General features: G+C 46.8%; 2 protein-coding genes and 1 long non-coding RNA gene across 4 annotated transcripts; 1 reads left to right on the top strand and 2 right to left on the bottom strand.

Moving 5' to 3' along the window:
- Positions 1–137: 137 nt before the first annotated feature.
- Positions 138–8,672, bottom strand: tubgcp5 (tubulin gamma complex component 5). Its single transcript, XM_062450914.1, has 23 exons — positions 8,267–8,672; positions 8,068–8,121; positions 7,821–7,929; positions 7,634–7,730; positions 7,472–7,551; positions 7,013–7,148; positions 6,701–6,818; positions 6,472–6,561; positions 6,075–6,168; positions 5,541–5,787; positions 5,196–5,398; positions 4,891–5,006; positions 4,004–4,284; positions 3,366–3,564; positions 2,826–3,014; positions 2,515–2,697; positions 2,316–2,400; positions 2,075–2,195; positions 1,816–1,967; positions 1,549–1,674; positions 1,060–1,148; positions 804–904; positions 138–648 (listed from the first exon to the last, which is right to left on the bottom strand). Exons 1-23 carry the CDS (start codon positions 8,398–8,400, stop codon positions 602–604), a joined length of 3,051 nt encoding a protein of 1,016 aa, XP_062306898.1. The 5' UTR covers positions 8,401–8,672; the 3' UTR covers positions 138–601.
- Positions 8,673–9,241: 569 nt separating this feature from the next.
- On the top strand, positions 9,242–12,749 carry chst7 (carbohydrate (N-acetylglucosamine 6-O) sulfotransferase 7). 2 transcript variants are annotated; one of them, XM_062450191.1, is made up of 2 exons: positions 9,242–10,584; positions 11,716–12,749. In XM_062450191.1, exon 1 carries the CDS (start codon positions 9,300–9,302, stop codon positions 10,554–10,556), a length of 1,257 nt encoding a protein of 418 aa, XP_062306175.1. In that variant the 5' UTR covers positions 9,242–9,299; the 3' UTR covers positions 10,557–10,584; positions 11,716–12,749. The 2 variants fall into 2 exon arrangements, with proteins under 2 accessions (XP_062306175.1, XP_062306176.1); XM_062450192.1 differs by having other exon boundaries at positions 9,242–10,592.
- A 331-nt stretch (positions 12,750–13,080) lies between these two features.
- On the bottom strand, positions 13,081–15,204 carry LOC134010888 (uncharacterized). The gene is made up of 2 exons (XR_009928354.1): positions 13,436–15,204; positions 13,081–13,399 (listed from the first exon to the last, which is right to left on the bottom strand). It is a non-coding gene; the product is annotated as an uncharacterized LOC134010888 (long non-coding RNA).
- Positions 15,205–15,213: the final 9 nt, after the last annotated feature.

Raw genomic sequence — 15,213 nt, 5'->3', positions numbered from 1 at the left:
CTTCATCCACTAGGGACGTTAGGATCATGTCATATAGGATATAAATATACCACAACAATTTCGATCTTTTTCTTGTATGACTAAATAGTAACTTAACTGGAAACAAAATAGTTCTGTATTGTTAATAAGGGGTAAGATTATATACAAGCAGTACACAAAACATGGGTGATGTGTATGATTTATTGTGCATAAATTTTCACATATGGATCACATCCGACATAACAGCTTTAGGACCAACTTGAAAAATATATCTACAAACTTGTCACACCTGGAAATCATTTGACACTTAAAAGTTCTAAAACCTTGTATCATCTTCTGTGTGTCCACCTGGATCAATCATGATTTCAGGCACTGTACAGTAAACTTTCAGTCTGAATCAGAACCTCCTCGATTCCAGTCCCTTCTCTTGCAGTACAGTACGTTTTCTCCTCAGTACAGACTGTGACATCATCGACTGTGACATCATCGCCCGCCTCGTGTGCTATGACATGAGTTATCTTGGAACAACAGGGACAGTCACAACCTCCGTGGCCCAGAGTACACAGCTGAGACCTGGGGTGTGGTTTGTGCAGGGGTAGGGCAGCTGGATGATATTCTTTCCTCAGCACTGCTCAAAGCCAGCCATTAGCGACAGGGCCAGGGACTCCACTGTGAGGGGGAAAGAGGGTCAGCTGTGTCATCTTTAAATTGATCCATTGACATCGATTACAAAACAAATGGGAACCTCTTATGTTTCAGATTCCAAAGAATACGCATTCATGAAAGCTCCTAAGGGGACTAATTTCAGCTGCTGCTCGACTCACAATGGGGAAAAGAGCCACGACACACCGCCTTGTTCAGTATTGTCACAAGGAACATGTGGCAGTTCTTGAAATCAGACTCCATCTTATCGATGGACTCAATCCTGGAATTACAGATGAGCACAATAGCAAAGGTTACTTTGATGGACGTCAACATGGACCAACAAACACACAGACACACACACACACAATTCATTTGGATGATAAGGAGATTTCCCACTGTTTATCTTCAATACAGAGATGTTAAAGAGAGACTCACTCCCAAGCGCCGAACCCGGCATGCCAGCGGTCGGAGAAGATGAGGACCAGATTGAGAACCTTCATGATGGCCTCCTTCACAAAGCTGACCTGAGAAGACACGACCACATGCTTTCAGAAGCAGGAAGGAAACAGCGTCCATTTGCATTGCCTCCATTTGACTGCTTACATATTTAGAAATGTAAAACGGATTATACAGTCGGCTTGTTTTGACAGCGCTGGAATATGTTCATGTCTAGTTTTAATTTTGTAAGACATGAAAGGCAGACAATAGTTTAGACGAGCCACACTTTAGACTAGCCACAGTTTAGACTAGCCACAGTTTAGACTAGCCAAAGTTTAGACTAGCCACAGTTTAGACGAGCCACAGTTTAGACTAGCCACAGTTTAGACTAGCCACAGTTTAGACGAGCCACAGTTTAGACTAGCCACAGTTTAGACTAGCCACAGTTTAGACTTGCCGCTAGCAGACCCCGTGCAGACTGCCTACCTTCTCCCTCAGCAGACAGCGGTCATGAATGGTGGAGAGGTATCTGTAGTGGATCTTAATCAGTTGGTCCAGATCTTTGGCTTCCTGTACCTGGTGTTGAAACTCCAGCCCGGTGCTGTGCAGAATCTAGCAAGAAAATCCATATATCGTGTGTTCACTTTTAGCACATTTTATTGTGCTGTAGATTTATTTGTACATGTATGACATTTTTTATATTTGTCCATTCATCTCAAGTCATTTACCAATAAACAATATATGTCAACTCACCCTGGTCATGATGTAGTTGTGTAGACTGTTGACAAAATGCATCAGTTTGACCCTCAAAAGGAACATCCTGTGGATCTGTTGGTTGATTGGCTCCTTGGCCTTCACTTCCTGTGGCACGCTTCCTTCCGCTCTCTTAGTGGCTACTGTCAAATCTAGGGGAGGGGGGGGGGGACACAAAAATACATTCTCCAACAGTCCTATATACAAAAAACGCCTGGGGGTGAAAGAGGGGTTTGTGCATACAAGAGATTCTGCATACCACTAAACCGAAGCGTGTCCAGGCTGTACTTGGCCCACTTGATTTGAAGCAGGAGCAGAAACACTTGGTTGTAGATCTTCTGGCATTCTGAGCTGATCACTATGTCCACAGGCCAGGGGACCTGAGGAACACAGAAAGGATATTTGACTGTTTCTTCTGTGTAAGAAAAAAACACTTTTTATTCCTGTCCATGTCTAACAAAAATGTAAACTAGACAGGATTGCAATTGCCGCTTACTTGCCTTATAACTAAGAGTCAGGGCGTCCAGATTATGCACAGGCTGCTTTTTCCTGGCAGGATCAATAGTTTCCAGAAAAATCGATAATCTGTAAAAACAAGAGTGAAATGTACACCCTGCGGTGCAAAACAAACTGTATGGAGAACCCAGAAACCCTTCAGAGAAACACAGCCAGGAGGCGCTGCGTTCTGAAGTGCAGTACCTGCTGCTGTCCTCTGGCCGGCGCTGTCCCACCGCCTCCTGCAGCTGCACGTTGAGGAACGACGGCTGCTGCCAGTTCTCCTTCTCCTGCACCTTGTCAAAGATGGCGGTGTAGAAGTCGTACATGGTGTCTCCAGCCTCCAGGAGAAAGTAGTCCCTCATGGCCTGCAGGTACTCCAGCAGTCTGGGGGGAGGAATACTAGCCTTCAGTGAAAAGTCTTCAGACCGTCTAGTCCTGAAAGGTGCAGTGGACATTCTCCAGGGTAGTAGAGGAGAGATGTGATTGGACGGCGGGCAGGACGAGACGCTCACCTGTAGTCTTTCTTCAGGGTTCTCATGAGGTTCCCGCAGCACTCGATGTACCTCTTGTCGATGTGGGGGTAGAGGCAGGAGCGCAGGGTCAGCTCGAACGTTTGGCAGGTCATGGACTCCGAGGAGCGGTCCACTATGACCTCGCCTCCGCAGAACCTCTCGTGGAAGTCGCTCTGCTCCAGGTACAGCCTTGTGGGGTGGGGGGGGAGAGAAGAGAGGGGTCACATGACAAACAGAACAGGGTTGGAATATCTGGCCAGGAGCGCAGGTTTCATTATAAATGGAATATACTTTTTTTGAATACTTTTCGAAAACAGTAAATCTGAACACGCAAACAAATACAAAACACACTTCATGCCTCCTGAAACGACACCTCTTCTCCGGCTGCAAATACGGTCAAATCCATTAGGACGCAGTGAGGTCATCAGGCGTGATTGTGTTTCTCTCTCATTGAGAGCGTGGAGAGGTGCTTTTGCAAAAGCCTTTCATCCAGATGACAGTTCCCCCCCCCAGTGTGACGGCTGCTGCGCTGCTGCTAACCTGGCAAAGTTGATGGCCAGCAGGGGGTCATGAACATCGTCCATCTGCATGTGCTGGGCCACGATGGACTGCATCTTGATGAGGCTCCTCTTTGTGGCCTGTTGCTCGGTGACCGTATCCGTGGGCGTGTTCTCCCGGCGTCGGAGGCGGGACTGCACGGACTCCAGGAACAGAGCGTACAAGCTCTTCCTCTCCGCGTCTGAAATGCAAGAGAGCAGCTAGGAACACAGCCGTGACAGGTTCGCTAGACATGTACACTCTAAAGCCAGAGTCTCTCTCTCTCTCTTTCACACCTCCCGTAGAGCAGAGAAGAGTCTGTTTCACACTGCCCTAACGTGCGTCTCTGTTATGACTCACCAGTTCTGTCAGTTACATTTACATTTACATTTAGTCATTTAGCAGACGCTCTTATCCAGAGCGACTTACAGTAAGTACAGGGACATTCCCCCGAGGCAAGTAAGGTGAAGTGCCTTGCCCAAGGACACAACGTCAGTTGGCATGACCGGGAATCGAACTGGCAACCTTCGGATTACTAGCCCGATTCCCTCACCGCTCAGCCACCTGACTCCCCTGACTCCACCTGACTGAACAGCCGAATCAAACACGCCCTTCTCTGCCACACATTAACACCAACCGACCTCTGGAGAAGCCTTCCGGACGCTCCGCCTCCTTGCAGTCCAGGTTCTTCAGCAGCTGCATGGACTTGCCGGCCATGATGATCTGCTTGAGGACGGGTTTGAGGAAGGACACCATGGTCAGCTGTCGGCCGCCGGCGCCCCCCTGCTCCCCCGCCGCCCCCCCCGAGCTCCCGCTGGCCGCGTCGCTCAGACGCTCCTCGCTCTCGACCGCCTCCGACACGCTGTACAAGGTGTAGGTGGCGTACCAGAAGTCCCGGTGGTTGACGGGCACGTCCTTGTTCCTGGGTGGAGACGCGAGGGAGGAAGGGGGAGAGGGGGTGAGGAGGGGGGTGGGGGGTCAGGTGGTGACACAGGGTTAGCAGAAGACCGTCTAGGTGACACAGGGTTAGCAGAAGACCGTCTAGGTGACACAGGGTTAGCAGAAGACCGTCTAGGTGACACAGGGTTAGCAGAAGACCGTCTAGGTGACACAGGGTTAGCAGAAGACCGTCTAGGTGACACAGGGTTAGCAGAAGACCGTCTAGGTGACACAGGGTTAGCAGAAGACCGTCTAGGTGACACAGGGTTAGCAGAAGACCGTCTAGGTGACACAGGGTTAGCAGAAGACCGTCTAGGTGACACAGGGTTAGCAGAAGACCGTCTAGGTGACACAGGGTTAGCAGAAGACCGTCTAGGTGACACAGGGTTAGCAGAAGACCGTCTAGGGGCATTTTCAGTTTTCCATTTCCCCCCCAAAAAAGGCTTTTTCAATGTGTCTGCTGCGTGGTAACAAATGAAAGGTGATCTCTGTCTTGGTTTCTATTTTGCGAGCTGCGTAATCCCACCGAGGTGAGGCTATGTTGGGTTGGACGTCGCTCGAGTGAGGGTTTTTTCGACAAGCCCTTTACCTTTGGATGATGAACTCTTTGGCAGGGTCAAACAGGTGGCCGTGGACGATCCACTCGTCCACTATCTCCAGGTAGGGTCTCACTGTCTCCGTCCATAAGGAGAACAGCAGGGCCACCTGGAACAGCAGGACCAATCAGAGAGCACCACATCAGCACACACCTCACACAGTGTAGTCACAGTGAGGAAGGAAGGAAGGAAGGAAGTAGGGAAGGAAGGAAAGAAGGAGGGAAGTAAGTAGGGAAGTAAGTAGGGAAGGAAGGAAGGAAGGAAGGAAGAAAGGCACAGAAAGATGGATGAAACTGACCGCCTGTTCCGAGGCCTCTCCCACACTGTCGTACTCCAGGATGGCCTTGTACAAGGTGTTGAGCAGGTGGGACGCCCGCACCACGTTGGGGGTCGCCGGCGGGACCTCCGCCACGCCCGTACAGAAGACTCTGTGCAGCACTTTGATCTGGGCCAGATGAGGGCTGAGTCTCTCCAACACTGCTGACAGGGTCACCGTCTCGTCTGGGGAAGCAGGTAGAGTCTCTTACCCACAAGCAGCTCAAGAAAACCTCAACACAGGACCAGAACCCGACCAATCAGAGCTGCTTCCCACAACAGCTCAGACAAACCCCTCTAGAATAATCAGCAGTAGCATGACACCTGCCTTTGCCAATGAGGTCTTTCTCAATGGTAGTGAGTTCCTCCTTGAAGCTGGCAAAGTACTTGTAGAGGGCCCAGACGAAGGCCTGGTAGGTCCGGAAAGGCGGATCCGACCCTTTCCTGGAGGAGTGGGAGGAGCCTGGAGGCCCGGGCTCGCAGGTGTGGCCCGTCACCTCATCGATGAACCTCTGCAGCCTGAACACAGCCTGGCCGTACACAGCTACATGCTCCAGCACCGAGCGCAGGCAGTTCTGCAACACAGGCCAGAGGGGGGCTATTATGCATCTGTGACTGGCTTTAGAGATTGAGCCAACTGAATTCAATTTTGTTTTTGAATTCCAAAGGAAATTCATGGACACTGAATGTACAGAGCAGATGTTGTGCTCCAGGCAAGGGCATAGCTTTGTTTTCATATGTGGGTGGGACAGATTTTTTTTAATACCTGAAGATACGGCCGTTAAATATAATTTTCTTAATAAAACGTGGGAGGGGAGGTGTGTAATGAAAGGTACCCCTCTGGTTCCAGGTGTCAACTTACACTGGTCAGGTGAGTGACCACTACATCGTTCCTCACAGTCACTATCCCGTCTTGATGCTGGAATATGAAGTGTTTCTTTACCCCAGAGAGAAGCCTGAAAACAAAGCCAAGGCAACATTGTTTTTTTTCACAATTACAGGCAAAAGAACACCGGAAACGAGAGCGCTTGTGAATTTCCAGAGCCCATTAGCGAGATGTACATTTCCCTCACAACCCCAGGCATATGTTAAATAAACTAAGAAGACTCAAACAAGGAAGACATTTAACCTCGGCCTCTCAAGAAAAAACTGCTTGTCTGAAGACCAACTGACTGTTTATGATAAGGCAGGAGAAGGTCTATGCAGAGAGCAGATATCCTTTCAGAGCTCCACTGTCAGGGCACATTGCCATATCTTACCACAACGTCTCCCGAATCACTTGGGTCTCCGTGACAAAGGCTTTCTCTTCAGGCAGATACAAAGGCTCAGTGTTATACAAGTGCTGGTCCCTGCAATGACAAGAAAAAAAACGAACCATTAGCACAACGAGCGCTTGAATCTCTTGTCCATTTCCAAAACAAGTTACGGCGATGACTCGGCATGTAACCTGAGGCGCGTGGCATGACCTGTCAGCTGTTGTCGTCTTACCAAACGTTGAGCAGGTTGGAGTGGAGATGCAGGCTGTGGGGGAAGCGATGGGCGTGTCCCGCCCAGTATGGAGTCACAACGTGCTGCTCCAACCAGGCTCTGGCGTCGGGCTCGCCCACTGCAAACCCAACAGCACAATGAGGAACTCACTAGAACAAATTCAAATGAAATTCAGTTCGCTTCTTTAAAGACGAAAGGAAATTCAATATCATAGGAACGTGCAGTTTCAGTTCTTCTGTGGAAAAGGGCAACCAAAACATGGACGTTTAAAGACAATTCAAGCTTAACGGCCATTGTGCCCGTCGCCTGCACCTGTCCAAGACACTGGAACGGTCTTGGTGGAATTCTCCTGGTCTTCCTGTGGGGTTCTATCCACCTGGATTCCAGAATCGTCTCTGCTGAGGGGCTGTTGACTGGCCTCTTCCTCGCTCTCCTCTTCGGACCACTCCTGTTTCAGGGAAGGCCAGGAGAGGTTTTCAGCCCAGAAATTTCCATTCAGTCAGCCTTCATGCTAAACATGTCTTCCTTGAGGGCTTAGGCTGGTTTAGGTGCAGTTCTACAGGCGTATGTGAATCCCTGTGTGACATTGCTTGCGAAATGGGCCATACAAATACATTTGATTTGATTAGAAAACGGCCGTTAATCCAGATACACCGGTTCATGCGTCGCATTTGCCCTACTACGACAACTGCGATAGTTGATTGTTTCAGTATTGCCGTGACCCATGGCACAAACTTTGTGGAATGACAGTACTATACACAATATACTCACAGGGGTGTCTGGGAATGGTCCTCTGTCAATATCCACCCCTTCCATCAAATATTTTGCCCAATCGAAATCATCTTGTTTTTCTGTGAAAACACAAAAAGGTTTGGGGCGGGGCTCTCCGACTGGACAGTAGATGGACAGTTTGGAAGGATACAGTGCTCTCACCTGCCTCCTTCACCCTGGGCCTTTCACTGTAGTTTGATTTTAACGGGGAGTTCGACAGAAGCAGCAGCAGAGATAGCACACTGTGATGTGCGTCAGTCTACAGAATACAGATAATATGACAGACGATTAAACAAGTATTATACAAGGGGATTCTGATATGGGATGGGTAGGTAAGTCTTGAGCGTACATTAGTTTCATCTGTGTTGGGTAGGGGTGAATTCAGGAAATCCTCAGTGAGGGTTCTCCAGCTCTCTGCTTTGCTTGTGTCGGAGTGAACCATAAGCTTCTCATAGATCCTTTGAAACAGAAATGGGATGTCACGGGAATACAGTAAATATAACGCTACGCAGGACAGGTATTGTTCAATCTACGCTGATGCAGGTGGATTTTGTCTAAATGACAAATCAAATTGTCTGAAGCCGAGTTGAACTTACCCACTGATGCTACGTTGAACTTTGTGACTGTCAACATCTAGGTAGCGGTGAAACCTGACAATACGGACACACATTCAATAGACAGTAAAACAGTTAGCTTGTAGATAATTTTTCACATAGAAGTATTTCAAACAGAGCTAGCTATAGCTAGCTGGTTGAATAGCTAGCCTAATCTCACTTTACACGCAGAAAACGTTACCTGAAATTTGACCAAGCAAATTTCAAGGCCATTTGAAAGTTCTGGTCCTCTTCATCTTGAATCCCACTGATGCAAGTAATCAAATTCCTTGTTTCCTTCTCTGTATCTTTCTCAAATTGGGTCCAATGATCCATTGCTGCAGCAGCTAACGTTGGCTGGATGGCTAGCTACTAGTAAGCAGCTAGCTATCATGCTATGATGATACGTTACGTTTTTATTGTGCTTATTAGATGTATTAGTACAGCTAAAGTAGGCTGGCTAGCTGCTTTGCAAGGGAAAGTTGAATTCGGGTTTATACAATTCCTTGACAAGACTCAAAATGCTGTGTTTATAAACTGTCTATATCGTAACTGACTGGTCCTGACGCAAATACACGTTCCCGCCCCTCTTTGCTTTGACTGGACACACGCAATGATACACTGGCAATCGTTGGGTACACACGTTTTAATTTTGGGTTGGCCCGTATGCAGCTGCCTGATAAAGCCGCATGGTCTGATAGATTAACTGAAGAAAACTCCAACTTAAGCACGCAGTTTCAAAACCACGCTTTCACGCTTTTAAAACCAATGTATTAAGAGCTAAAAAAAAACCTTGTAGGGCTACAACCGATCCCGTAGTGACCTAAATCGATCAGTTGCAACTTCTGAGGATATAATTTACATTTAGTCATTTAGCAGACGCTCTTATACAGAGCGATTTACAGTAAGTACAGGGACATTCCCCCCGAAGCAACTAGGGTGAAGTGCCTTGCCCAAGGACACAACGTCAATTGACACGGCCGGGAATCGGCCGGGACTACCTTTTAAAGTCAAATACTGCATGTCTATTGCATGATCTTAATTGTTAAGTATCCCTAAATATTGCCTTACATTAGAAATCTCATGCATGTCATGACACTTTTATTTTGACGTGTTTTCAGTCAGGAGGCGTGGCTACTGGGTTTTTATCTTCAAAACTTTTCTACAATTGACCACAGCGCTCAGAGAGCGCCGCCTAATCCCTTGTGAAGACACAAGCAGACAGAAGCGGGGAAATGAAGAGGAGACTACAGAAGAAATACTTGATTTTAATATTAGGATATTCAGGATTACTTCTCTTAATCCCATACGTGTTAGATTACGGGAGTAAATCGCCACACGTTAAACATGGACAACAACAGCCCAGGTGTCCTGATTTGGAGAATACGATGGCGTTATGGACTAACGGGGATAAATTAAGCAACACCACCGATACGGTAGAAGATGTTGTCATTAGAAACCAGTCAAGAAGACACATTTACCTGCATGCTACATGGAGGACGGGGTCTTCTTTCTTGGGGGAACTGTTCAACCAACACCCTGATGTGTTTTACTTGTATGAACCTATGTGGCATATTTGGCAAGCTCTTTACCCAGGGGACGCAGGCAGTCTTCAAGGAGCAGTGAGGGATATGATGAACTCTCTTTTCCGTTGCGATTTCTCCGTCCTAAAGTTGTACGCGGGAACCCAAAACATTACCACATCATTCATATTTGGATGGAAAATGAATAAGGTTATATGTTCTGAACCTATGTGTAACGCACACAAGAGACATGAAATCGGACTGGTGCACGAGGATCTTTGCGGAAAGTGCCAAAAACGAGACATTAAAGAATTAGAAAGGGAGTGCAAGAAGTACCCTGTTATGGTCATAAAAGGTGTGCGCATTTTAGACCTCGGTGTACTCATCCCATTGATGAAAGACCCAACACTAAATCTTCAGATCATTCAGCTTTTCAGAGACCCACGAGCTGTGCACAACTCTCGTCTCAAATCAAAACAGGCTTTGGTTAAGGAAAGCATACAGGTGCTGAGAAGCAAGAAGCAGACGGACAAATACAAACGTCTTCTCGTGCCTAACAACAGAGTGAACCGTGCAGAGAGTTATGTAGCGAGCGCTATGGAGTTGATTTGCGATAACTGGCTCAATGATATGATGTTGGTAATGAATGCACCCGCCTGGGTGAAACGAAATTATGTCCGAATCCGCTACGAGGACTTGGTTCTGCATCCTATGGAAGAAATGCAGCGCATGTACCGTTTCTCAAATCTATCAACATTTCCTGCAATTGAGAAATTTGTTTTGAACATGACCCACGGACAGGGTTACTCTTCGGATAAACCGTTTCTTATATCTTCAAGGGATGCAAAAGAGGCGATTTTCGCCTGGAGAGAACGATTAAACGTCGAGCAAATCAACCAAGTTGAGGCCTACTGTAGTGAAGTGATGCGTCAGTTGGGTTATCCGAAAAACAATGTGGATAAAACATAACAATAACATGAAGAAGATAAGTATCAAGGTATGGAGGTAACTGTGTGGCCGTTTGTGGTTTCTCTTCACCTGCCTTTATACGTCTTCAAATGTACAACTATGTTTATAATCAAAAGTGGCGCGAGGAAGAAGGTATATTAGAACACACCTTCTTCCTCGCCTGAAAACTCAGTTTTGCATCTACTTTTACTATTCAAAATTATTGTCACCCCCTCACTATTAGCCATTGTTGCTTTGTTTAATGAACAGCCTACCTGTGTGTTTTACTCACTATCTAGATATCCCAGTGAGGGGTCAGAAGTTCACTTTCACATGGATTATGTGGTTTCTTCTCTCACATGCACACATCATATCTCCCGATTGATCTTTGTGGTTATAGATCAGAGGAAAACGCCCCTGATTTGTATCCAGCTACTTCACGGAAGTTGGATAACAAACAAATATTGCCCGTGTCTATGGAACACAGTGGTACTGCTTAATAACTTTTAGAACCATCCCCACCAAACCAGGACCAGGTACAGTTATGGTCTGGAGAGAGATTCTGACAGGAAAGAGTGACTACAGATTTCCTTCAAACTATTAACTGATCTGGGATAATTATCTCTTATGTTCATTAGCGACACCTCTAGTCTAAAACCAGTCTCTAAACAAAACAAATGTTTTACTCATAATGAGAGTCTGATCTGTGGCTAATAGAGAGCTTGTTGTTTGCGCCCTGGCAGTGATCGTCTCCTCTCATGTGTAACTGGCCCTGGCAGTGAGTCACAAGCCCCAGGCCACGGAACCAAACAGGGGGAACATTGTATATAAGCGTCCGTGAAGGCACTGAGCTCCCTGGGTCTAGCCTGTCACCACTGACCCTGACAAACAGCCTTCACTGCCAGGGAGCCAGGCCAGGCCGTCAGCAAGCCGGCACCAGGCGCAAAGAGAGGGACACTGGTGTCTTTCTGCTGGGGAGGGTTTATGAACTGGTTACCATAGGATGAACGGCTCAGGTGATAATGGGGTGCCAAGGCCTGGAGCACCAAAATTGTCCTCGGGGGAGACTGGATTGTTATTGCAACTCTTTCCGTGTCGGTACATGTCATAGTGTTCCATTGGGTCCAGATTAAACTAAAGGCCTGAATCGTCACTGAATATTTTGCATGCTCTCTTCCAGGTGCCTGCTGTTCAGGGGTTGAAAGGAATGGGAGAAACTTAAGATGGCTGGAGTTTTGAAACAAGTCCAAAAAAGACACGGAATGAAGGGGACTTGTGGTCTTCTTCCCTCAGAGCAAACCCTGCAGAGCTGTGGTTTGGAAACATTTCTGGGGGGGAAAAGGAGCCAAATGAAGTCTGGCTTCTAGAATCCACAAAGACAGGAGGACATGTTGGTTAGGGCCACCACGCCATAGTCCTGCCCCTGCTTCCGTCCCATCATCAGCTGCACTAATCCCTCCTCAATCCCCTTGCAGGACTGGGCCCTAGTCAGCCTCATACTAGCCTCGTCTAGGAGGAGGCTGTCTCTGCTGACGACACAGCCCCGCCACACTTAGCCTCGCTTCTGACTCCTCCTCCCAACCAACCCCCCCCTGTCCAGATAACAAGCGAAGTTCCTCAAGGCGTGTGGACTGGGTCGTTTTGAGCGTCGGTACTTAACTTTAGTTTGCTCGCCTTGTAGGGGGAGGTAAAGAAAGTAGCTAACCATGCTAATTCAGGAGTTTTGATCAACTGTACTGGAGGGAGGGGAGGAGACGGGGCCTGGAAAGCTATAATTCCACACCCTACCCCCCTCTGGAATTCACTCAGCTGCAGACTTCCACTGTTACTGACGACACACTCACTTGAGTGTGAAATTCCCTAATATCCCATGGAAATGTCAGGAGGAACTGCCTTCTTTATTTTGCCAAGACTTCAGGCCACGAGTGGACTGCCGCAATTCAGTGATGGTCACATACCGCCTTCAACCGATGTGTAACAAATAAAATGAACGAGGGGGGAGGGGGGGTAAGTTTAAGATTGGTTGGTGAATTTAGTGTACTAGTTCAGTTATAGGCCTCATTGTATGAGCTTGAGACATGTCAGTATTTTCATGTTTTGTTTGGAGTCAATTCACGTTCTAGAAAAAAACAAACACCCCTAAGTTGTTAATGAAGGATAAGTTCAGAAAAATTCTGAAAAAACTATTTCAATAAATATACTTTATATAGACAATGCTGTTTTTTGTTTTGTGAAGTCTAAACACAGGGAGTCAGTCTTTAACCCTCGTGCTGCCTTCGGGTCACATGACCCAAAGGTTCATAACGAACCATCGTTGTGTTTACCCAATTTTACCCAATACAAAAACAAATTAAAATAATTTTCTTTTAACCTTTGCAATGTGGGGGGTCTGAGACAGCCTAGCTGTTAAAAGAAAATGCTTCACTTTGTCTTTGTATGCGGTAAATCTGTCGCAATACGAAGGTGGGTCACAATGACTGATGGGTCACAATGACCCGAAGATAACACAAGGGTTAAGTGTGTTGAGAAGACACTTCATGATTAACACATTTGTCATTTTGAGTTTATTATTACAGTTTCAACTGACATGGTCATGCAAAACATTGCAGGTAAAACTTTGCAGCCAGTTGTTGCTACTGAAGACAACAGGCGCACTGATGATATTTACAGTTAGCTACATCTCATATTACTGTGGGAAGGACAGCATGTTTGGACAGTGGGAGAACAACAAACCCACAGACATTCTGAAGCACAGTTTGAGGACACAATATTCACACGGTGTCCTCAGCTTGGAGCAGGGTGCCACACCACAACTTCGTCTGAGGTCACAGCTGAAGACCCATCCATAAAGTGCGATCTTAGATCTTGGTAACCCCCCCCACACACACACACACACACACCCTTCTACTCACCCCCCCTCCCCCTCATAGCCTTGTTCACGAGAAGTTTCTTTTTTTATGTTTTACTACATCTTCAGTTGCTAAAACAAGCATTTTGAGAGGGAAAGACTCCCCGAAGCAATATATGTTTGACACGTGGGTATTTTCACAGTTTCAATTTGTTTTTTTGTGTTTTTTTTCCTCACAACCCAGAGATACTGCAAGTCTGGCATTCAAGGGATTGGGCAGGGCAGGCATTCAAAGTCGTACGGAAAAGCCATTTATAACACTGACTGACTTATGAGAGGGTGCCATGTCCCGTTAGCATCCTGGGGCACATGATGGCTAATAACAATGGCTCTTTGAGATGGCTCTGGCGTGATTAATAAATGTGTGTACAACAGTGGGCTCCAGACACAGGCATGCTTTCAGATCGGGGCTGCGATGGCACATCTAACATTTACTCCCACACCATTCCACTGGAGTCTGAATGGTCTGTAGTCTGTGCAACCCTTGGGGCAGGATTGTGTTACTGCTGTAGATAAATTTCCATATTCCTACTCCAAAACAATAGTGTGAGGCTCACATTCGAAAGTTCTACTACCTCCCCGGTCAGAACCTGTAGAATGTGGACCTCCCTGTCATGATGTAAACACTTCTGTTAAACTCGGAGTCAAACACACACACACACCTCATACAGTAGAACAATGTGTTGCAGAGTGCACCCACATACAAAAGAGGATTTGTTCATTTTCAAAGTTCATATTATGTGATACACATGAAGCAGATGGGGCACACACACACACACACACGTGTTCCTGCTCGGGGGAATGATACTCCCACTCCATCCCCCTCCCTCCCCCTCATTCAAACCGCAGCTCAGTTCGCTAAAGAGCACGGCCCCAAGCCGAGCCCAGCTGGTTAGTGAGGAACAAAAAGATCAGGAGCCTCCAAAGATACTCTATAAAACAGTAAAGCTTTCTATTCGTCACACAGTGCAACCTGTAGAATCACATCAACAGGGCTGGGGTCAATTACATTTCCTTTTGGTGATTGATCTGACATTATAAATCACTTTTTTTATTGTGTGGAAGGTGTTGCAGAGTGGTAATTGGCAGTTTGTGGAAACGTTTGCAAGTCATTCTAACCTTTGAACAAGATACAGGAAGTCATCGCTTTTAACCTTTGACCTCAGGTTGTCTTGTGAAATATATGGTGTACAGGCACAGTACATGCTGTGCACAGGTTTGAAGAATTAGAAAGATATATAAATATATATAAATGATGATGAACAGGGGCAGGGTTGGCGGTTGTAAAGCGAGGGACTGGACTTGGTGGTTGTGAAGCCGCAGGGAGACTTCCTGGATTGTTGCTCTCTCCTTGTCACGTCAGGCCCCAGTTCCACAGGGCCGTACGCTGTCGAAAACAGCAAAGCCTGAACCACGACAGGGATTCTCATCTTCGGTTATGTTATCGCACAGGATGAGTTGATGGAGAGATTCTGCTGTATATTTTCAGTCATGGAAATTGGGTTATCAGCCAACATAACATACATACTTACTGCGCACTCACACCAATGGCATCGATCCTAGTCATTTCCGAGACGTGATGAGAAAAGAAAAAACTGGCGATTGTATTTGGAACTAATGTTTCACGCGCGCGCATGTGCACACACATATGGTAAAAAGATAATTGCCTTGCCTCTCACCCCCCTCCAATGGCAGATTGACCTCACTGCAGCATGCTCACAACACGACTCTCATCAAGCCGCGGTTGGGTTGCGATCACCACTAGATATA

The sequence above is a fragment of the Osmerus eperlanus genome, chromosome 24 (genome assembly GCF_963692335.1).
Source record: "Osmerus eperlanus chromosome 24, fOsmEpe2.1, whole genome shotgun sequence".
NCBI lineage: Eukaryota > Metazoa > Chordata > Actinopteri > Osmeriformes > Osmeridae > Osmerus > Osmerus eperlanus.
This window is presented reverse-complemented; position numbering and strand designations above follow the sequence as displayed.

Coding starts and splice junctions, on each gene's coding strand:
- chst7 (XM_062450191.1), top strand. CDS start 9,300: ATGAAGAGGAGACTACAGAAGAAATACTTGATTTTAATATTAGGATAT.
- tubgcp5 (XM_062450914.1), bottom strand. CDS start 8,400: ATGGATCATTGGACCCAATTTGAGAAAGATACAGAGAAGGAAACAAGG. Junction 3,565..4,003: donor TCCGGAAGGCTTCTCCAGAG/GTCGGTTGGTGT, acceptor CTTGCATTTCAG/ACGCGGAGAGGAAGAGCTTG. Junction 2,196..2,315: donor CCCTGACTCTTAGTTATAAG/GCAAGTAAGCGG, acceptor TGTGTTCCTCAG/GTCCCCTGGCCTGTGGACAT.